The sequence below is a fragment of the Balaenoptera physalus genome (genome assembly GCF_965194825.1).
Source record: "Balaenoptera physalus genome assembly, chromosome: X".
Classification (NCBI taxonomy): domain Eukaryota; kingdom Metazoa; phylum Chordata; class Mammalia; order Artiodactyla; family Balaenopteridae; genus Balaenoptera; species Balaenoptera physalus.
Genome location: NC_138903.1, coordinates 131,620,601 through 131,644,722, shown reverse-complemented (window position 1 = coordinate 131,644,722; position 24,122 = coordinate 131,620,601). Strand labels below are relative to the sequence as shown.

General features: G+C 37.7%; 1 protein-coding gene and 1 long non-coding RNA gene across 4 annotated transcripts in view; both read left to right on the top strand.

Moving 5' to 3' along the window:
- LOC309651832 overlaps positions 1-24,122 on the top strand; it is a 437,596-nt gene that overhangs the window by 123,172 nt on the left and 290,302 nt on the right. The gene's annotated exons all lie outside the window — the stretch shown is intronic.
- The window catches only part of GABRA3 (gamma-aminobutyric acid type A receptor subunit alpha3), a 258,489-nt gene that overhangs the window by 166,813 nt on the left and 67,554 nt on the right, over positions 1-24,122 (top strand). For all 3 annotated transcript variants that reach the window (XM_082444886.1, XM_082444885.1, XM_082444884.1), the window contains 2 exons: positions 5,353-5,420; positions 15,317-15,537. In XM_082444886.1, coding sequence (XP_082301012.1) covers positions 5,353-5,420; positions 15,317-15,537 — 289 coding nt within the window. The remainder of the gene's footprint in view (positions 1-5,352; positions 5,421-15,316; positions 15,538-24,122) is intronic.

The following is a 24,122-nucleotide window of genomic DNA, read 5'->3' as shown; positions in this document are numbered from 1 at the left end:
GGGAGTGTCACTGAGTACTTACAGTATCTCGGTCCCCAAGGTTTGTAAAAGACAAATGAAAAGGCCATTAACAGAACAGAGCACTCCAGCTCTCAGATCTCCGAGAGCCTCTCCATAAGTCATTGTAGCCCACTCCCTAAATCCATGTTGCTAGCAGACCCAGCTAGTCACATGGGAGCTCATTTCTAGTAGCTTAGTCTCTCTTCAAGATGAAAAGTGTACACAATAACAAACACTTATTCTCTAAAATTCCCAGTGGTATGGATGTAGGAAAACAGAAAAGTCAGGACTTTGTTCTTTTAGTCAAAGTCCCAATCCTTAAAGCCTCACTATTGTCAGGAAGACCGTTATTGGGAAGGATTGAAGAGTCCGTCACAGCCTGTAATGAGATAAAGGGGTATGGTTGGCTTTTGTTCATATCATTCATCGTATGATCCTGTCTCTAATAGAACTGTGACAAAGTTTCATCACAAAACATATTTCAGAGTGCCAGTAAAAAAATCAGACCCAATCCAGAGGAAAGTGAATGTAGGATAGTGAGGTTGCTTAAAACCATGTCAAAAGAGGGGAGACACAAAGGAAGTCAGGATATTTAATCTGGAAAGGAACAAGAAGAGAAGACTTAGGTGTACCATGATCACTTTCCTTCAATCTCTGAAGGTCTTTAACTCTCAAAAGAACAAGAAGCAGATTTTTTTGTGTGGATCCAAAGGGCAGTACTAAGACCAATGTTTATGTGTGTGCTGGAGTGGAGAAGCTAGAGTTGGGGAAACTACTCTGGTTTCTGCTCAGAGGAGAAAATTCATGGCTTCTTGGGGATCTATTTGAATTCAAACTAGAAAATACAGTTTGTATGAGCAACATAGTCAATATAAGCACAGTGATCACTTGCTGATTGGCGTATCTTTACTCCTTCAGATCAAAAGCAAGCTGGAATGACATTAGGAACTGGTTGATAAGTTCCCCACCAATGGGAGTCCCACTGAGGGCTAAGGGCATGTTTGTTTAGCTTCCAATACCACAGTAAATTTGCAAAAGGAAAAGATAATTCTATTCACCTTTGGTTTCAGAAGGTAATATTGGAAGGAAATTGAATCTCCAAAGTAAATAAAAAAGAACCAAGGAGCATTGGAAAATATTTGTTAAAAAAAAAAGAAAAGAAAAAAACTAATTTCCCAATTAAATCATTTTTCACATTTGAAAAATGAGAAGGCTGTGAACAGGGGCTAGACTATGAACTGTAGCCCTCATCAGTTTTAGTCTAATTCACTGGTCTTTTCATTTAATTAAATGAAATAGCGAACTTCTAATCATTCCTTCACACAGAGGAGCTGAAGTGGTGGGTGGATACTTTCTCCTTTGTCTGGGACTGAGGACCTTAGACTTCTGGGTGAGTTCTGTCCACTTGGCCTTATAGGTGTCTCATATGGTCTTGCCTCTGGAACAGTATTAAGCAGCAGCAGCAGCTAACATATATTAAACACTGGATTTATTCTAACTACTGGTCTCAATACTGTCTCCTTAAATCCTCAGAGCAATTCTGAGGTACATGCTATCATTATCCCAATTTTCCAGATGAAGAAACAGGCATAGAGAAGTTAAGTGACAAAAGGCACACAAAGAGTAAATGGCAGAACCTAAATTCAAACCCAGTTAGTCATGCTTTCAATCCCTGTACAATACTTCTGCAGGGTACTTCTGTGTGTTGTCACATACCCTGCTCCAAGGCAGCTGGATTTCCTAGTCAAAAAATGGGATTTAGTCATTGGGGCTTTGTGGTCTCTGTGTGCAACACTGGGGGAATGTCAATATACACTACCAAATGTAAAGAGATAGCTAATGGGAAGCAGCCACACAGCACAGGGAGATGAGCTTGGTGCTTTGTGTCCACCTAGAGGGGTGGGATAGGGAGGGTGGGAGGGAGATGCAAGAGGGAGGAGATATGGGGATATATGCTTATGTATAGCTGATTTACTTTATTATACAGTAGAAACTAACACACCATTGTAAAGCAGTTATACTCCAATAAAGATGTTAAAAAAATGTTTTTTGATGTGGACCGTTTTCTTAAAGTCTTTATTGAATTTGTTACAATATTGCTTCTGTTTTATGTTTTGGGTTTTTGGCTGCGAGGCATATGGGATCTTAGCTCCCCAACCAGGGAACGAACCCACACCCCCTGCATTGGAAGGTGAAGTCTTAACCAGTGGATCGCCAGGGAAGTCCCAATGGGTGTCTTTTAAATGACAGTGAACAGTTGAGAGAGAGGAGAAATACCTTATTTGCATTAAACCTTGTTGGGTTGCAACCCCCAGACCTGCAAGCCCTGTACTTTCCCAGCCTCGAGACCAAAGAAAGAGCCTGGAGTCAGCGACAGAGACATCAATGGTTTCATGGATAAGGGGAATCTTCCTTGTCTGAACCAAGGTCCTGGAGTGGCACCCCACCATGTGCAGCAGAGGTGGGCAGGACTTGGTGGCAGTCTTCACTCCCAGGTGGGATGGGGAGGGAGGTTACCAGTTACAGGAGGAATTGACTTTAGGTTGGTGCTTATTGGTTGCCAGGGAAACCAGTAGAGGGGTTCACCCCTCACCGCCCCTTTGATAAATCATCATAGTGGAGATAGTTCTGATCTAAAGATTAGATCATTAGCTGGGGCCAGAGGCAAGTACGTAGGCATTTACTTATTAGGCCCTATGATTGAGGGAAGGTCAGTCATGTGAGTGGGTATAGGTGAAGCAGGGACTGGTCGAGGAGGGGATGTACAGAGAGCAAGAGAACAGCCACGTTGGGTGGCCTGATCATACAAACCTCCTACCTTCCTCAGGCAGCAGAGAAAACTTGCCTTTTGCTACGATTGGGCACCTTTAGTCAGATGCTTTTTGCTTGGCCCTACTTTCAGAGTTCCTAGTTAGAGCAGAGAGAAAATTCAAATTTGTTTGATACCAAACCCTCATTGTACAAGAGAAAAGCCAAAAGGAGAAAAGTCTTAAGGCATTCAGCAAGTCGGGCAGAGATCCAGAACGCAAGCCTTCCCATCCCAGCCAAAGACTCTTCCTTTTCTACCTACAGTGACTCCATTCTCCTCTTAGAGCTAGAGCAGTCTCCTGACTTTATCACCACTATCTCTCTTCTCCTTTTTCTCCTATAGTCTGGGTCCCCTGTTTTGTTTTTGGTTTTGTTTTGGCTGTGCCAAGTGGCATGTGGGATCTTAGTTCTCCAACCAGGGATCGAACCTGCATCCCCTGCAGTGGAAGAACAGAGTCTTAACCACTGGACTGCCAGGGAAGTCCCTGGGTCCCCTGTTTTGAATCTGCATAGCTATCTTACAGTTTTACAGTTAAATTGGTTTAGAAAGTTGTTCTGTGTCTAACTATGTCCTGCCTGGACTATTGGATTCAAATGTAATTGTGGTCTCTCCCATTAATTAATTAATTTTGTTTTATGTACTTTGGGGTATGGCAATGTTTCCCCAGCCAATGAATCTGGCAGTGTATCTGAAGAGACAAGTGTTTAGGGGGCATGTTCTGCATTCTGAATTGTTGTCTCTTGTCCTTGAAGCACAGAAATATCTCTGAGGGAAGACTGTGCTCTAGATGAGAGCCCAAATATTTAAAACACAACTCTAGCTTCAGAGACATGATATTTGCTGATTAAGCTTGGAAGTAGATTGTGTGTTTTGGTGTATTGACTACAGTGTCGATTATTATTAAATGATACTCATAGTCTCTTTTGAAAATGGAATGTTTGTGGATGTGTACAGTGGCCTTGAGTATACTTTGTGCCTGTGTAGGGGAATAGTGTATTAAGAGCCTAAGGGATGGCTCTGGAAAATGTGAAGTCAATAAGATATAAAGTACATCTGGGCTAGGACCCAGGACTGGATGAATATGGTGAATATGCTATAAATGGAGTACGTGTGTCCATTACCTCTCCATGGGAAAAAAGAAATAGTGTAATGTATAGCACAGGGAATATAACCAATATTTTACAGTAACTTTAAATGGAGCATAATCTATAAAAATGTCAAATCACAATATTGTACACTTAAAACTAATATAATGTTTTAAATCAACTATACTTCAATTAAAAAGGAAATATATATTTTAAAAATTAAAAAAATACTGCCATAGACTGCAATAACCAGCCTCATTATAGTATACATATATCAAGTCCTATGTGGGCTTTATTGGTATTAGCTGCACTACTGGTGTGCTCTACTGGGGTCAGGTATGCTGGGCTGGAGTGGATCTTGTTTGAATTTAGTGTAATGATGAGGTGTTTGGTAGGCTGGAATTGACTTTGCTAAGCTGAGGTAGGCTACCCTATACTCTGAGGTATGCTTGAGTGGGTGAGCTAGTCTGAGCTGCAATGGGGTAAACAGGGCTGATAGAAGGAGGAAAAGAGAAACTTAGCAGTGCAATAACTTCACTTCTCTGAGTATCATTTTCCAACTTGGCAAATATATATGTGATGAGATTCATCCATTAATACCGAAAATGTTCAGTGAGCACCATCTCAGTAACAGGCTCCTTTTCTATCTACTGAGGATACAGAGATAACAAAACAGGGACACTGCCCTTCAGGAGCTCTTGGGTTATGTGGCAAGACAGACGAGTAAATACACAGTTGCAATAGAAAAAAAAAATGCAAAGAGAGTGTATCAGGTGATATCAGTCATCTCCAAATCTCAGTCACTTAACCCAACAAAAGTACTTCTCATTGATGCAAAGTCTATTGTGGATCCAGGCAACTTTCCAGTGCCGTTGTCCTCCAAGTGTTGGGTCATCATTCCAGGCTGTTTCAGTCTTATAGTAGCTCCATATTAACATATGCTTCCATAGTGACCATGGCAGGTAGGGTCTTGCATTGGACATTAATTGTTGCAGCCAGAGAGGGACACATATTACTTCCTCCTACAACCAAAACCAGTCACACATCCCTTCCGTACTTTAAGTAGGAGTACTATCATCCTACGTCCCTGAAAGTGGAAAAGGGTTGGCTCTTGGAACATTTGTAACCTACCACAGGTAGGGATAATACCAGTGTGAGAGCCCAGCATGTGTGAATGTTAGAGATCTCGAAGGGCTCTCACTAAGCTTTGGAGTTTGGAGGTTCTGCCGCCATTCTCAATGTTACCTAAAGGGATGGACTTTGTTCCTGTGCCTAGCATATTCTCTGTGAAGAAATAGTACAAGTGAGAGTTTTTTAAGGGGTTTTCCTATGATTGAAGCAAGTATCCTTTCTTAGAAGTAACAAGTTCGCTATCATTTGGAGTACTGCACTGGACTCTCTCTGAGCTAAGGCAACAGGCTTTCATAACACTCTGCTTTTCTACTTTCTTTCAACCAGATGCAGTGACTGAAGTTAAGACTGACATCTACGTGACCAGTTTTGGCCCTGTGTCAGACACTGACATGGTAAGTATAGTTTCTGCAAAGGTAAAAGTGAAAGATGATGCAACAGATCAAAGAAAATAAATTGAGGTTTTCCTATGGCAGGGCCTTGGAGCTATATTCTAAGGAGAAGTCTTGTCTCATGAATGTCCTACCCTCATCATCCTACATTTAACTAAATCCATCTTTTGCCCTGCTCTTCCCACCTATTCTCATATCAAGCGTATATCCCCCACCAGGAGTACCTTTCCCTTCTACAACATATCTTTCAAAATTCAGCTTTTCTCCCTATCCTCAATTAAACTTTGTCTGACCTCACACTTCACATTTCAGCACCACACACATATCAGCACAAATAGGTCATGTGAGGAGTGCACATGGTGGGGACTCTCAGTCTAGCAACTGGTAGTGTCATTCAAGAAGTCCAACTCCCCCCCCCAAAAAAGAAGAAGTCCATTCCTTGCAAACAAGCCCTATTCAACGGGGAAGTGGATGGACCATGGTGATGTAAAGTGTTTGGAGGAAGAGTCAAACCTACTAGAAACGGGTCCTTCTACAGATGTGAGGATGAAGAGAGCATCAGAGCAGATTCAAGGAATAGGGTAGTGCACAGCAGAACTAGCAAGGGGATGACTCATGAGCCATATACAAGGACTTCCCCTTCTCCTACCATTCTCCCTTTCTGCCAAAGCAAGGCATGCAGTGGAGAGTTGAGGCAGGAGACCCTGTCCTAATGGAGCATCTGATCAATACCTACTTCAGATACCAAATATCGTTATTTCAAAAATTATCATGAAGGGACAGAAAGAAGCTATTATTTGCTCAGTATGTCGGACAGTTATTAGATGCTCCAAAAAGGTTTGTTGAATGAGTGACTTTGTGTTTAAAACTAAAATCTTAAAATCAGAAAAAATATGTTCAAAAATATGAAATATCCATGCTCACTACATAGATTTTTTTCTTTATCTTCAGTGGGACTACTACTTAGCAGGGGACAAAGCTTATTTAGATCTGTTGGGTAACTACAAGCAGTTGTGTAGTGTCATGATAGAGTTTTTTCCTATAGGTAATACAGAGCCATTGAGCGGATTAGACTAGGGCAGTAAAAATATACATGTGTTGTTTTAGAATGATTGATCTGGCAGTCTGTACAGCATGAACTACAAGGGGGAACAGACTAGAGGCTGAGAGTTGGTTTAGGCATGTTGATTTTACATGGCTCTTATTTCAATCAGGCAAGGTGTAGGAGTCAGTTGGAGAAACAAGCTAATTCTCAGGAGAGGAAGTCATGAGTGGTTGTGATGCCAGGCAAGGGGAAGGTAGAGTACTGAACTTTGTCTTTTAAGTGTGGAGTAAAGAAAGGGATACAGAGATATAATAAATTCCCTGTGAACTCCTTAAAGGCAAGTACCGAGTACTCCATGGCTTCCCTGGCACTTCATAGAGTACTTGACACATAGCGAGAGCTCAGTGAGGGACATGTTTGACATAAGACAGATGGAGGAGGTGAGTCTCTCTTAGTGGCAGCAGGAAAGCCTGTATGTCTAGATTGTCCCCTCTCAACCTGTTGACCATTAATGCCCACAGCTTCAGATCCAGGCATGCATTAAAACTGTTGACATTTGCTCATGCAACAAGTACTCCTTAGAGGCCCAACTCTGCATTAAGGGGCTCTAGGGAATCCTATATTCAGAGAGCTCATAGTCCACTGGGGATAACCAAATTCACCAGGGAGGCGAATCTCTCTTTTTGTATTGCTGGGAATTAGTGATTGTTAAGATTTTCAGAAGAAAGCAACTGAAGCTACTCTTTGGACACTCACACACCCACACACACACACACATAGTCATTCACTCTCACTTATGAATGAACACCCATAAATACATTCAGACAAAATAAGAAAGTATATACAGAATAAAACAAAAAAGCCTACACACCATCCCAGGCACTCCATAGACACACATGTGCAAACAGATACCCAAATTCAGGGATACTATGGAAACATACACATAGCCCCTGCCCAAACCAGCTCATCTCCCTTCTCTTTTCCCACCCAAGCAGGCACACATGGGTGTGCAGAGGCTCTGGAGACATTTCAAACAATCCAGATGTTTTATCTCTTCTGAAGTTTCATCTTCCAGTTGCTTGTTTGTTCTTCTCCCTCATGATTAAGCAGAAGCAACAGAATGTCTCTTTCCTGATAGGGTAGCCTTTGGTCAAATAAATTTCAGGGTATTTTTAGCTGAACTTCCATTGTGTCACAAGGCAGAATAGTTATGATCACTCTGGCTGGGAAACAAATTTCTGGTGTTTAATCAATGAATTTGGTAAAGTTGCAGGATACAAAATTAATGCACAGAAATCTCTTGCATTCCTATACACTAATGATGAAAAATCTGAAAGAGAAATTAAGGAAACACTCCCATTTACCATTGCAACAAAAATAATAAAATACCTAGGAATAAACCTACCTAGAGAGACAAAAGACCTGTATGCAGAAAACTGTAAGACAGTGATGAAAGAAATTAAAGATGATACAAACAGATGGAGAGATATACCATGTTCTTGGATTGGAAGAATCAATATTGTGAAAATGACTATACTACCCAAAACAATCTACAGATTCAATGCAATCCCTATCAAATTACCAATGGCATTTTTTACAGAACTAGAACAAAAAATCTTAAAATTTGTATGGAGACACAAAAGACCCCGAATAGCCAAAGCAGTCTTGAGGGAAAAAAATGGAGCTGGAGGAATCAGGCTCCCTGACTTCAGACTATACTACAAAGCAACAGTAATCAAGACAGTATGGTACTGGCACAAAAACAGAAACATAGATCAATGGAACAAGACAGAAAGCCCAGAGATAAACCCACGCACCTATGGTCAACTAATCTATGACAAAGGAGGCAGGGATATACAATGGAGAAAAGACAGTCTCTTCAATAAGTGGTGCTGGGAAAACTGGACAGCTACATGTAAAACACTCCCTAACACCATACACAAAAATAAACTCAAAATGGATTAGAGACTTAAATGTAAGACCAGACACTATAAAACTCTTAGAGGAAAACATAGGAAGAACACTCTTTGACATAAATCACAGCAAGATCTTTTTTGATCCACTTCCTAGAGTAATGGAAATAAAAACAAAAATAAACAAATGGGACCTAATGAAACTTAAAAGTTTTCGCAAAGCAAAGGAAACCATAAATAAGACGAAAAGACAACCCTCAGAATGGGAGAAAATATTTGCAAATGAAGCAACTGACAAATGATTACTCTCCAAAATATATAAACAGCTCATGCAGCTCAATATTAAATAAACAAACAATCCAATCCAAAAATGGGCAGAAGACCTAAATAGACATTTCTCCAAAGAAGACATACAGATGGCCAAGAAGCACATGAAAAGCTGCTCAACATCACTAATTATTAGAGAAATGCAAATCAAAACTACAATGAGGTATCACCTCACACCAGTTAGAATGGGCATCATCAGAAAATCTACAAACAACAAATGCTGGAGAGGGTGTGGAGAAAACGGAACCCTCTTGCACTGTTGGTGGGAATGTAAACTGATACAGCCACTATGGAGAACAGTATGGAGGTTCCTTAAAAAACTAAAAATAGAATTACCATATGATCCAGCAATCCCACTACTGGGCATATACCCAGAGAAAACCATAATTCAAAAAGACACATGCACCCCAATGTTCATTGCAGCACTGTTTACAATAGCCAAGTCATGGAAGCAACCTAAATGCCCATCAACAGACGAATGGATAAAGAAGATGTGGTACATATATACAATGGAATGTTACTCAGCCATCAAAAGGAACAAAACTGGGTCATTTGTTGAGACGTGGATGGATATAGAGACTGTCATACAGCGTGAAGTAAGTCAGAAAGAGAAAAACAAATATCGTATATTAACGCATATATGTGGAACCTAGAAAAATGGTACAGATGAACCGGTTTGCAGGGCAGAAATTGAGACACAGATGTAGAGAACAAACGTATGGACACCAAGGGGGGAAAGCCGTGGGGGGTGGGGGTGGAGGTGTGATGAATTGCATGATTGGGATTGACATGTATACACTGATGTGTATAAAATTGATGACTAATAAGGACCCGCTGTATAAAAAATAAATAAAATGAAATTAAAAAAAAAATCTATTATTCATGGTTCTTGTATCTATGTTCATAGGTGTTCTCATATTAAACCACTTCTCATCACCTGAACTGCTACTATTCTGGCTCAGGCCACCATTGTCTCTGGCATATCAAACTGTAATAAGCCCCTGATTTCCCTCTCTCTACTCTCATTTCCCTACAATCTATTATCTACAGGCTGGCAGTGATTATATATATGATAGACACACACACACACAGACACACACACACACAGACACACACACACACAGACACACACACAACCCACAAAGTAGAGAAAATGGTTTAATGGAACCTCATGTATCCATCACCCAGCTTCAAAAATTATCAACTTGTTTTGCTCAATTTTTTTTTAATTATTTAATTATTTATTTATTTTTGGCTGTGTTGGGTCTTCATTTCTGTGCGAGGGCTTTCTCTAGTTGTGGTGAGCGGGGGCCACTCTTCATCGCGGTGCGTGGGCCTCTCACTGTCGTGGCCTCCCTTGTTGCGGAGCACAGGCTCCAGACGCGCAGGCTCAGTAGTTGTGGCTCACGGGTCTAGTTGCTCCGCGGCATGTGGGATCTTCCCAGACCAGGGCTCGAACCCGTGTCCCCTGCATTGGCAGGCAGATTCTCAACCACTGCGCCACCAGGGAAGCCCTTGCTCAATTTTATTTAATCTATATTTCTACCCCTCGCCCCAACTGTTCCCCCATTTTCTTGCTTTTTCTTGATTAAACTTATTGTCAGTTTTCTATATTGTTTGTGTGTCAAAGCAACCCATTTTGGATTTTGTGCATCATCTGTATTATTTTTTTGTTGTTGTTTTCTGTTTCACTGATTTTTGCTTTTGTGTAGATCATTTTTTTCTTTACTTTTCTTGGGATATTCTGTGTTCCTGGTTTCTTGAGGTAGATTAGCTTATGGTTTTCCCTTTTTTAAAGACCATATTTAAGGCTTCTTTATGGCTATCAATTTCCTTCTAAGCAGCACTTGAGGAGTTGAATACAAAATTTCATTTATAAGCATTTTCACTGTTGTTCAGTTCTAAGTATTTTCTAATATCCTTTATGGTTTCTTCTTTGTTTTCTTAAAAATATTTAGCGGGCTTTCTAATTTTCAAATGTAAAACTTTATTATTAATTTCTAATTTAGTGCCTCATATTGAAACAAGATGGTCTATAGGATATGAAATCTTTTTTGTGTTTCTTGAGATTTGCTTTATGGCTTAACATGTGATCATCTATTTTTGGTAAAAAAAAAAAACACTGTTTATTTACTCAGTGTTAAGTCTGTGTGTATTCCTTACTTTATGCTTGTCAAAAGGATTCTTCACTTATTTTATCATACAAATTATTGGTTCAATTTGTCTTTCATTTACTGAGAATCTATGGGTTTGTCATTTTCTCCTTGTAATTCAATTTTTGCCTTACATATTTTGAGTCCATGTTATCCATACATAAAAATTAAGAATTTTTTTCAGTTGGTATACTCCATTTTTTAGTGTAATATTTCATCCTGAACAAAAGTGTTAGTCTTACAGTCCCTGCTGTCTGTATTTTAGAGTTCTATGACTTTATTTTGATTAGGATTTACCCATACATATGTTTCCATCACTTCATTTTCAACTTGTGTTTTTATGTGCCCTTAAGGTGTGACTCTTGTATATATATAACATACAGCTACATTGTTTATTTATCATTAGATTATATTGTTTGTTTCTACTATCTTATTTTATATATTCTTTTCTCCCATGTTTTTATATGCTTTATTTTTTCTTGCCTTCTATGGTATTGAAGCATTTTCTATATTCCCCTTTGTTTTTTTCTCTACTCTTTTGTAAGTGTTGCATTTTATTTCTAGTATATTCTTAATGGTTACCTTAAATGTTGATATATATACTTGACCTTAAATTTAATATCTCCACTCTCCTCCCAAATAGTACAAGAATATATTAATCCATGTATCCCTACTCCCTCCTTCCATTTGGCTTACTGTAGTTATTTATTCCACTTTGTTTTTGTAGCCCTTAACATCATTTGTAGAGAGCCATTATTTGTTTAGTTTACCCATAAGTTTATCAACACTTGTGCTCACCATTCCTTCTTGAATCTTCCTGCTGGTTTCATTTTCAACTATATGAAAAACTTCTTTTAGTAGTTCCTTTCCTGAGGATTCATTCAATCATTTTTTAATTCAAAAATATTTATAAACCAGCTACTATTGGTCAGGTAGGATTTTAGGTGCTAGGAATATAGCAGTGAACTGAAAAAAATCTCTGCTCTCATGAAGCATCCAGGCTAGTGGAATGAAAGGAAGAGTAAGCAAATAAAAATACATTTTGTCAGATCTATCTGACAAAATAATGCATGAAGAAAAATAACGCATGGTAAGGGGAAGAGAGATTACTATTTATGATAGGATGGTCAAAGAATGCTTTTCTGATATGGAGAATTCTGAATGAGGCCTGAATACTGTGAGTGACCCAGCCATGGGAAAATATTATCTTATTTATCTAAACTCATCTTTATTTTGAAACCACTCTCAAATGATAATCTAGTTGGCTATAGAATTCTTTTGGCTTCTATTGTTTTTTTCAAGAAGTCTGCTATCAAACTGCTATTTCTTTGTAGATAATATGTCTTTTCTATTTTGTTGTTTTTAAGATCTCCTCTTTGGTATTTTTCAAATCCACTATGGTTGGCTTGGATATATTTTTTTATACTGAGCTTGCAAGTGATTAATGTTCTTGAAGCTAAGGATGCTTATATTTCAACAATTCTGAGAAATTGTCATCCATTAGTACTTTATTGTTTTTCCCCCATTTTCTCTATTCAGTGACTATTTTTCTTTCACAGAATATCTACTTCAAATAGACCTTTTTAAAATCTGTTTTTTCTTGTTTTTACCCCATAATGTTTGGATCTTTTCTCATGTTTTCAATCTCCTTTGATACTTTTATCATTTTAATTATAGTTCCTTTATAATATCTATTTGACTATTCTGTTATGTGAAGTTTTTAGAAGGGGTATAATTCAGCTACATGTTGTATCAGCTGACTCTTGCTTATTACCATTTCCTTAGGTGTTTCGTTGTTGTGGATTGTGAACTTCTTTTCAGCAAGCATTTATTTATGGCCACGGCTCTTTAGAGTGTTTGCTTTTGTAAGTCAATCTAGAGGTATCCCCATCCTGAGACCTATGTTTATGTTAATTTCTTAGCTTTTAAGCCCCAAACCAGGAGTACATTTAAATATTGATCTCATATAAGATTAGGCTTGAAGTTGCTAAATCTCAGTGGAAATGTTTCCCCTAAACTCCTCTCCATTTCAGAATTTATGCTTGGATAGACAAGTTTCCTTTCTGAATTTTCATGTTGTGGACTGGTTTTATCTAGTGTCTTTTATGTAATTCACCCTTCTCCTGAGGTTGGAGCCCTTCAGGGTCTTGCTTTTATGTGGGAGTCTAATTCCAGCTTTAAACCTGGCATAGTCCTGGCTTACACCTGTTGTCCTGATATAACTATTGGTAAAGTCTCCTCTCTCAAAAGTGTTCCAGTTTAGACAATAAATTATATAATCTCCTAATCCTTAGGCAGGGATATTCTTGGTGTGCTGGAGGAGAAGAAAAGCCAGAGTGGCTAATTTGTAGAGCTACAGGTGGTTGGAGAAGAGCTTAGAGAAGAAGACAAGGGTCAGTTTACGAAGTACTTTCTAAGTAAGAGAAAGGTATTAGAATGTATTCCAGGTATAACTGGAAACCATTAAGGAATTTTAAGCCAAAGGATTTTAAGTAGTTTCTGGCTGCTTCTTTGTTTTACCTGACTACCTAGATGTGTCCCCTATGCCTTGTGTAGTTTAGTCATCAGTCAAAGCAGAGTTTCTACTCAGATTTTGGGACTTACCCTCTCAGTGGTTTTGTTTTTCTCCAAGGCTTCCCCCTGCATTTTCAGCCCTTTGGCCAGCTTTGAGCTCTGTCTTCTGAGGTGTTAAGCCAATAATTTTTCTGATTTCTGCCTAACTCACAAACATCACCCACCACAGTTTTGTCATCTGTCATTTAGTGGAAGACTCCCCTATTGTTTCTGCCTGCATTTTTTTCCATAGCCCCAGAGTTTTCACTATGTATGTAGTGGTCAGCCAGGTTTGGGGGCAAAGTATATACTCAGATTTGGGGTCCTATCCTCTCTGTGACTCTCTTGCTTCCAGGACTCCCACCCCTAAATTTCCATATTATTGGCCACTTTGAGCCATTAAGGCTGTGGTATCTGCCACAGAAATTCTAGGTTTGGGAGAGGACCTTTAGAAAAGAAAAGCCACAAACACAATTTTAACCTGTTGCTGCTGCCATTTTTTTTTTAACCATCTCTCTTTTATTGAAAACACAGCAAGATGAAAGAATAAAATGGATTTGAATGCATCCCTTCCACACAGATTTGTTGAGGGCATGGTACTAAGGATACAGTAGTGAGTAAGATGCAGTCCCTGCCCTCAAACATGCTGAAGTTTAGACATGAAACATGTCAGTTCTTCCCCCTCTTCTCTACGCTCCTACCCTCTCCTGAAGGAAACCTAGGGCTGTCATCAAATCTCTGGTTGGCTTTTTCCAAAAGCTCCAATATCCCAAGGTTGCAGATGGGTGAGACTCTTTAGGAGCTAAAGTGAATTCAAGAGATTGCCTAAAAGTGAAAGTTCCTCTAGTCTCAGCATTCTCAGGTTTTTGTACTATAAATCATTATCCAACCTATTTATTATCTAGTTCCCAAGCTGTTAGCATATATAGTGCCTTTTTGCAGATAAGGAAATGTATCCCCTCTAGACAAATTGCATAAATGTGGCTCCTCTGTGGACCAGTTAGGGAAAGGCTCCCTTCCTACAGGCTTCAGCCCCTCATCAGGGTATGCGGTGCCTTGAGCACATGTGCTGCCATCTTTCAAGACTAAACTTTGTTCAAGTTTTTGTCTGCTTTCAATCATTCCCCATTGGTTTCAAATAGTCTGTATATCTATCTATCTATATATCCATAATTTTTAGTTCAAATTTTATAATTAATAGCTATAGGAAGGTATATCCAAATGATTTAGTCTGCTGTTACCAAAACCTGGAACATTTATTGTAACTTTAATTTATGTTTAGATGAACAGCAATTTTGAAAATGTTCTCCATGATTATTAGCAATTTTTATCCATTTCATGAATTTTCTGTTCATGTCATTTACCCATTTTTCTATTTGTGTGTTTGTTTTTATCTTATCTGTAAGAGTTCCTTATTTATTGAAGATAATAAGATATTAACTCATTAGACATATTGTTAGAGAATCAAATGAAATGTGTTTTAAAATTTAAGATTTTAGTTTTATGGTAATTGTTATATAGGCCTTTGATGTTCATATGGGATCATTTAGTAGAAGAGATAACGTAAGGAGTTTGCTCTTATTAGAGATGCCACTGCATAGAGAAGGGAGCTCTTTCCTTTTCATAAGGCAAAGTCTTGTGTTCAGCTTGCATGATGTGCAGGGCAGTGTTGGCCGTGATCTTCCTAAGCAAAATCTTGTCAAACATATTATCTATGTACTTACTGATCACCATGACATTTTTTTCTCAATCATAATCATTTGCCCTACTTACTAGTAACTACTGTTAATAGACTGCTGCTTCTCTGCATCAGAGGAAATACTGCAAAGTAATTAATATTTGCTAAGGGCACTGTGGGTCCCTACCAGAACTCAACTGAAACATTGTTCTCTCTCTTTTTGTCCTTAGGAGTACACCATTGATGTATTTTTTCGACAGACATGGCATGATGAAAGACTGAAATTTGATGGACCCATGAAGATCCTTCCACTGAATAATCTCCTGGCTAGTAAGATCTGGACCCCTGACACCTTCTTCCACAATGGCAAGAAATCAGTGGCCCATAACATGACCACACCTAACAAGCTGCTCAGACTGGTGGACAATGGAACCCTCCTCTACACCATGAGGTCAGAGAGTGGCACAGCTCATCTAAAGTATACTGGGGTAGGACCAGGATTGAAATCAGCATGTTTTAAGCTATCCATTGAAAATTCTGTCAAGGTTACAGATTAGAAATGCACATATAGGCATATACTTCCTAACACATTTTCAGGTATGCACACTTGCAGACGTATATATTATAGACACAAGTATAGAGAGTTGGCCAACAGGCACATGAAAAAATGCTCATCATCACTAATTATTAGAGAAATGCAAATCAAAACCACAATGAGGTATTACCTCACACTGATAAGAATGGCTATCATTAAGAAGTCTACAAATAATAAGTTCTGGAGAGGGTGTGGAGAAAAGGGAACCCTCCTACACTGTTAGTGGGAATGTAAATTGGTACAGCCACTATGGAGAACAGTATGGAGGTTCCTTAAAAAACTGAAAATAGAGCTAACATATAATGCATCAATCCCACTCCTGGGCATATATCCAGAAAAAACAAAAACTCTAATTTGAAAAGATAATGTGCACCCCAATGTTCATAGCAGCACTCTTTATAATAGCCAAGACATGGAAACAATACAAGTACCCATCAATAGATGATTGCTTTAAGAAGATGTGATACACACACACACAATGGAATATTACTCAGCCATAAAACAGAATGAAATATTGCCATTTGCAGCAGCATGGATGGACCTAGAAAATATCATACTAAGTGAAGTAAGTCAGGCAGAGAAAGACAAATATTATATGCTATCACTTATACACGGAATCTAAAAAATAATACAAATGAATCTCTATACAAAACAGAAATAGACTCACAGACTTAGAAAACAAACTTATGTTTACCAAAAGGGGAAAGGGAAAGGGAGGCGGGAGGGATAAATTAGAAGTGTGGGGTTAACATATACACACTACTATATATAAAATAGATAAACAACAAGGATGTACTCTTATAGCACAAGAAACTATATTCAATATCTTATAATAACCTATAATAGAAAATAATCTGAAATATTTATATGTATATAGGTGTATGTATATAAATTAAAAAATATATATATATATATAAACGGAATCACTTTGCTGTATACCTGAAACTAACACAATATTGCAAATCAACTATATTTCAATAAAAAATAGAGTTGGCCATATGAACATTTTCAGACACACAGAGATATACATTCACAATGTATAAATGTTTATGCATACTCAGAGACATGTGTAGACTAATACACAGGCATATACATAGTCAAGGGCATTTAAATACACAGACTTACAGCCATATACACAGGCATGAACACTGTGACAGTCAGAATAGCCTAGGTTTAACTGAAGCAACAACTATCCGTATGATGCAGAATTGTGAGACTCAAGTGAGATAATGTTAGCTATTTTCTGAAACGTACAATGTTACATATATAAATACAAAATTATAGCAACATATATTTTATGCCACATTGTGTGGAAATGCTGAGGAGTTTCATATAAGTGAATTTCCACACAACTTAAGAATATAACTTTTAATATATATATGAATATATATTATATATATAATGTATTTCATACATTCTGCTCCCAAAGCATAAAACCGTCACAGTTTTATGTTTTTCATGACTCATTATCATTAGAGTTTTTAGGTATGTAAATTTTGCTTTTAAAAGAATAATTTTGAACACATTTCCAGTTCAGTAAGATTCTTTGCCCCAACACTAAAAACCTTCTTGGTTCTTGCTGTCAGTTGTGACTTCCTGAAGCTGCCTCCCACATTAATGAGTGATCTTTCGGTGCAGGTTCTGTGCATTTGTTATTATACACAATGAAACTCAAATAATGTATACCTGGTAAATATGTGATGAATACATGAAGTGTGCTTGCCTGTATGCTAGTCCTTCATTACTTTAAATTTACTATTTATTGATGTGCTTCTGAAAGAATTTGGGAGACAAGAAGATGGCCAAGGAAAAATGGATAGCAAGTCAATTGTTAGAAGTTGAATTAAAGAGGAGGAGCTGAGAGAGTAGAGGAAAGAATGATGGAGAAAAGGGAAGTGGATAGAACTGGGAAGAATAATGTGGAGAAGAGATCAATAAAATTAACATATATATTTATTTTATTGGTCTATTCCCAGAACTTTTATACACACACACACACACACAGATGATTCAATCAAGGAGAAGTGGGTAGAGGAAAGAGAGACTATGAGAGGAGAGAAAAAGAGTAGAAAATTTGAGAAGATAAGGCAGAAGATGAAATAAAATAAAAAGGCTAGATATTAGAATATCCTAAAAGAAAAAGGAGAAATTGGAGTAAAGTATGCAGTAAATGGGAAGAAAGAAAAGAAGACATACAGAAGTAGGGAAAGGGACACTGGAGGGAGAGAAATTGTAGATGGAAGAAAGATTAGTATTCTTCATCCATTCATTTATTCATTCACCAAACATGTTTTGACTTCTTAATACATACATGGCCCTGGACTAGGTTCTGGCTATGCAAACATTAAGAAGATATGGTCTTTGTCCTTAAGACAGTCACAATATAATACAGGGAAAAGGCTAATAGATAACCACAAAAAATTAACTGAGATGATAAAGTTATGAGTAATTATGAAAGAATAGAAAAGGGTCATCTAACTCATTCTTCTGGATCAAGTTGAGCAAAGAGTCCCTGGATGAGGCAACACCTAAGTTCCTGATTATTAGTATTGGCATTCATTTTTGCTTTATTATATAAGTAGAATGTAGTCAAGGAAATTGTATGTGGAAAGTGGAGGGAAGAGAGGAAGGACATTCTGGGTAGAGAAAACCAACTGAGCAGTTGCAGGAAATTGAATGGTATATTATAAGCAAGACAATGAGGTGGTCAATTTTTTTTAAATGTTATATATGGCATCCTAGTTACTGTGTAAAGAATGCATTTGTAGGGAACAAGACTGGAAATAGGAAAGCTGGTTAGGAGACAGATTAAATAGTCTAGATGAGGAGTGGTGAAATTCTAATTCAGAGCAGTGGATTAAGATGGAGACGGGGAGATACACTGAGGAAATAGACAGTAAAAACAGCCAATGTCAGAATGAGAGCAAAGAGGAGGAATTAAGGTAGAAGGCACCCAAGTAAAATGGGTGGCTGATGGTATTACGAACTGGGGTAGATCATATGAGATTTAGGAAAAATTTAGATAGAATAAACCTGTGAGGTTAATTTTGGACAAGATAAGCTTAAGAAGATTATAGATTATCCAGGGACAGAAGTCTAACAATAGTTGGATATTCAAGTCATAAGATCAGGAGAGAGACACAAGGGAGAGATGTAAAGTTTGGTATTGTCAGTATGGTGGGACAACCATGTGAATGCATATGATCACTTCACGAAAGTATGTAGAGTGAGAGGAAAATCATGCCAAGCATCCAGTCATGTAGCATCACTATCATTAAAGCAGAAGGGAAGAAAGAGGAACCTATGATGGAGACCAAAAAGGAAAAGAAAAGAAGGTGTTAATAGAACCACTAGTGTGCAGTATCTTGAAAGCTAAGTGTGGTAGTCAATACTGCTACTTCCAATATTTCCAGTTCACTTCCCTCTGGGTATATGTTAGTATTTCACTTCCATAGATCCTTAGACAAATGAATTGCTTTGGCTAACCAAATGTGAGTGGAAATAACATGTGTGATTTCTGAGGGAGGATTGGAAACTTTTATTTATTTTTTGTTTTTTTAACATGTACATTTCTTTATTTTCATCTCTGTGCAAAAGTTTTGCAATTAGTGGAATCTATTATAACTGTTTCCATATCAGTACCTTCTGGAAACACAGTGATCACTCAGGAACTAGAATATTGTTCTTTTTAATTCATAAAATTAAGTATCATTTTACTCAGGATGAATTTGCAACACTGGTCATAAAGTTCATTTATCTTTTTTAAAAAAGTATAGTTGATTTACAATGTTGTGTTAGTTTCAGGTGTACAGCAAAATGATTCAGTTATATATATATCTTCAGATTCTTTGACATTATAGATTATTACAGGATATTGAATATAGTCTCCTGTGCTCTACAGTGGGTCTTGTTGTTTATCTATTTTGTATATAGTAATATGTATCTGTTAAGGATTGGAAACTTTTAAAAGCCAGTACATGATTTTCCATGTTCCTCTCCCCTGGCCACAGTGAGTAGTATTATGCCAAGTGGCCTTGGCTCTATCATTCTGTGTCCCTTATTAAAGATAACATAGAAGAGAACATCCCTCCCCACAACCTGAGATAGACAAATAGTGTGAATGAGAAAGAAACCTTTGTGGTTTTAGGACACTGATATTTTAGGATTGTTACTGAATATTGATTGAACACATTTTGGCTAATATATTGAAAGGGTAAAGGGTTTCAAAAAGATGAGAGTGATCAATAATAATAATACAATAATAGCATAATAAGTACAATAGTTGCCATCAATATAGTACTTACAATGTGCCAGGCATTTTTATAATCATTCTAATTTTATGATCTTCATAACAAGTCTATGAGATAGATACAATTATTCCAACTTTACAGATAAGGAATCTGAGACACAGACTGAGTAACATTTTCTAAGATCACCTAGGTAGTAAATGGTCGAGCATTCATACTCTGGCAGTATGGCTGCAATTTTATGCTATTTACTATTACTTATACATCTTTACAATATTGTTGGCTATTACAAAGATATCTACTAATATAGAGAATTGAAAGTATGTATTAGGTTTGGTAACATGGAAAACACTGGTGTATGCACTCTTTCAGTGGAGTGATTAGTGCAATGAGGAGTTTTTATGAGTTGGCATAGAGGTAGTGGAGATAGTGAACATAGAAAATACTTTCTGGGAACTTGCATGAAAATGAAAGGGATGGGTATATAATAGATATATTCAGGGGTAAAGGAAATAGTTATTTATTTTTGAATGGAGAGACTGGCACATATTTGTGAGATAGCTGGAAGGGGCTAGTAGAAAGGCAAAGATTGAAGATACAGTAGAAATAGGGTTTGTCTGACATCAGGTTCCCAGAGAAAACTGTCAGGAGATGGTATCTAAACTACAGGGAAAGTTGTACTTGTAAAGGAAGGGGGATACCTGTTCTGACACTGCATGAAAGGACATGAAATTAGACATAAATGTTGAAAAAGAGGTGGGGAGGATAGGACAGAGTAGAAGTCTGAATGGTTATAATGTATGAAGGAGAATTTGAAGAGACTAGAGCATAAGTGGAGGAATAGATAGAAGAGAGATATACTTGTAATAAAGTACATAAAAGAGAAGAGTTTGAAGAGGAGATGACAGTGTACACAACTGTGGAAAGAATGGAGTGGAGTAGATATAAACAGAAGAGAGGATGTATGGAATGAGGTGGTTGGAGGGAAGAGTGATGGGCAGAAAAGGAACACATAGAGACTGAGAATAATAGAGGGAAAGAAACAGAATGAATGAGGAGAACAGGATAGTGGAGAAACTGAATAATAAAAGGAAAAGAGAATAGAGGATAGGTTTAAGTTTTGGAGGAGGAAGAGAAAAGAGAGAAGAAAGGAGATGGGAGGATAGGAATGTTGAAATATGAAGAAGAGAGGATGCAGACAGAGTAGGGCAGAAGATTAGTCACCTGAAAATAGAGTTGGATGAATGGGAAGATGACCATTAGGTCCTTCATTCTAGTCTGAATTGGACAAGAAAGTGGAGTTTGATAAGATAGAAGTCTATGCAGAATACCCTTGTGCTTATTCTGAAGGACAGAACAGAGGAGGTACAGAAGTTCAGAAGCATGATGAAGCTATTGGTTCCCTTACACAGTAAATGCTTCACTGTTGACCCAGGAAGGGGGATCCAGAGGGAAACCTAGGTTCAAAACTTAAAATAAGAGCTTGACTCTATTTATCACCCCATAATTTATTTGTCTGGTGACCTTTTGCAAGACACAAATTATCTGCTTTCTCATTTTGATAGTAATGTAGCTGCTGCCTGTCTTGTAGACACATGAAAATCACAAATTGGATAAGGTCTGAAGGATACTTAGAATTTTTCAGGAAATGTCATTCTACGGCATTCCTATCATTATTTTGACCCTTAGAAATAGTATCTGGATTCCATAGGAAAATTAAAAAAGGACAACTTTTTAGAAAAATCTGACCAAGCATTGCATGGCTACATAACTAGGACAGTTTAGAATCAAGCCTTCCCTTGCTTCATCTTGGGACCTCAAGACAGCCATAAAAATGCAGGCCAAAGCTCATTACCTGCTGTTTGCTTCAGCAGCACACATAGTAAAATTGAAACAATATAGAAAAGATGAACAGAGTCCAGGTCAAGATGATATACACATTTATGAGGTATTTTCCATTTTTTCGGACATGGATATAGGGAACTTTATTAATGATATCTTATTTATTAATGAAGATATGGGGAAATACGTTCATTGTTGTGTTCTTTATACTTATTATATATAAATGTTGCATAATATATAATATAATAAAAAAGTTCCAGTGATTATTTGAATAGGAGGGAAAAGTACTTATTGAATTTAGCTAGATTTTATCTCATTCACTTGAATCATTCATTCAACATATTTATGAGTGCTATTATGTTTAAGGCTTTGGGATATATGCTGAACTACAGAGATACATAAGACACAGCTCATGCTCTTAGTGACTTTACTGTCTAGTAGTTAAAGAAAACATATGCACAGATAGCTGCACAATAATATAAAAGTCCTTAAATAGAGGTAGGGGCAAAATGTGATGGAATTACAGGGTAAAAAGCATCTAAAATCATGTGGAGACACCAAGGAAAGTTGTGAAAAGGAGATAATACTTATCTTGTATCTTGAATTTTTAAGGAAATATAGGTAACTATTAAACAGATGAGGGACAGGGTGAGGTATAGGAGGGTATTCCAGGCAGGGAAAATAGCATACACAAATGCAGGTATTTATGAATTGACATCATGCATCAGAAAATTCATGTCTCTTGTTAGAACTTTTATTTGTTAATTCTTCCAAAAATATTTCTTGAGGGCTTAATCAGACCCAAAGAGTATTCTGGGCACTAGGGATAAAGTGGTAGGCAAAAATACATGTGGTTTCTGCTCTCATATAACTACATTCTCTTGGGGAAAACAATTAAACCATGATGAAAATGTAGAGTATGTGCTATGATCAGGGAAGCACAGAGTGAAATATGCTATATGAGCATATATGAGCAACTAGCAGGGACAATGAAGTGAGTCTATGGGGACTATCTACAATGAATTCCAGAGGAAATAACTTCTAAACTGTGACTTAAAAGATGTGTAGAAGTAAATTATAATAAAAGATAGGGAAGAAATGTTCCAGAGAGAGAGAGTACAGCAGATACGAAGTCCAGAAGAATGAACAGGGGAGGTAGTGATGATACAATAAAGAAACTAAAAAAATGTTCATTGTGACTGAACTGTCACCTAATGCAAGTTTGTGTGCCCAACACACAGTGAGGCCAAACAAACCAAACCATTGGAATTTTGTGCAGAGAAAGGTTTACTTCAGGACCAAGCAAGAACGGGTGGCTCATGCTCAAAAAACCCAAGTCCCCCCACTCCAATGGTTTTGTGGGAGAAGTTTTTATAGGCAAAATTTGGGGTGATGGTTGTGGGATGTGTGACTTTTTTCTAATTAGTTGGTGGTGAGGTAACAGGGCAGTGCTCTAAGAATCTTGTGCTTAGCCTGAAGTTGACATCCTCCACCTGGGTGGGGGCCTTAGTTCCTGCAGAACTCAAAGATACTGTTATGTATATGCCTTGAGGAGGAACCAGGGCCCTGCCCCATGGCTGCACTATTGTTTCTTGACTGCTCATCCTTTGTTTCTGCATTCCCTTACTTTCCTAAATAGAAACTGTTTGAATCTGCCCTTTGGAAATCAGGGAAGGTCTGGGAGGCTGAAGCCTTTTTCCTGCAAACAAGAAACAGGGGACAGGGAGGGGCTTTTGTACCCAGGAGGATCCCACAGGGTCCTGTTTGGTTTCAGGACCACAAAGTAAAGTGCAGGTAAGTGGCCTGGGGTAAAGAAGGGTGTTTATGAGCAATGCTGGCATAAAAATGATAGGGGCCCATTGAAGAGTTTCTTCCAAAAGAATGATACAAACAGTTTTGCATTTTAGATAGATCACTCTGGGGACAGTATGGAAGGTAGATTGGAGGAAGGCAAGATGAAGGTAAGGTGCCCAGTTACATGAGCTATAAATTCTAATAATAATATTAATAACAACTACTATGTATTGAACACCTACCATGTGACAGACACTTTATGTAAAACATCTCTAATCTTAACAAAACTATTTAATATAGGTATTATCCCTATTTAGCTGATCCAGAAAGTAAAGCTTAAAAACTAAAAATGATTTGCCCAAGATGACACAGTTATTAAGCAATTGCAGATCTCTCTGAGTTCAAGCTACTCCTTTTTCCACTAAATAAGGTTTTTAGTATATGGTTATACTATATTTTCAAAAAGTAGCATTGATGGTATTCTGTGCCTGATTGGAAATTGGTGGGGGGTTGTATGAGTACTTCCTGTAAGTAAAGAAGTCCCCTGGGGTAATGGAA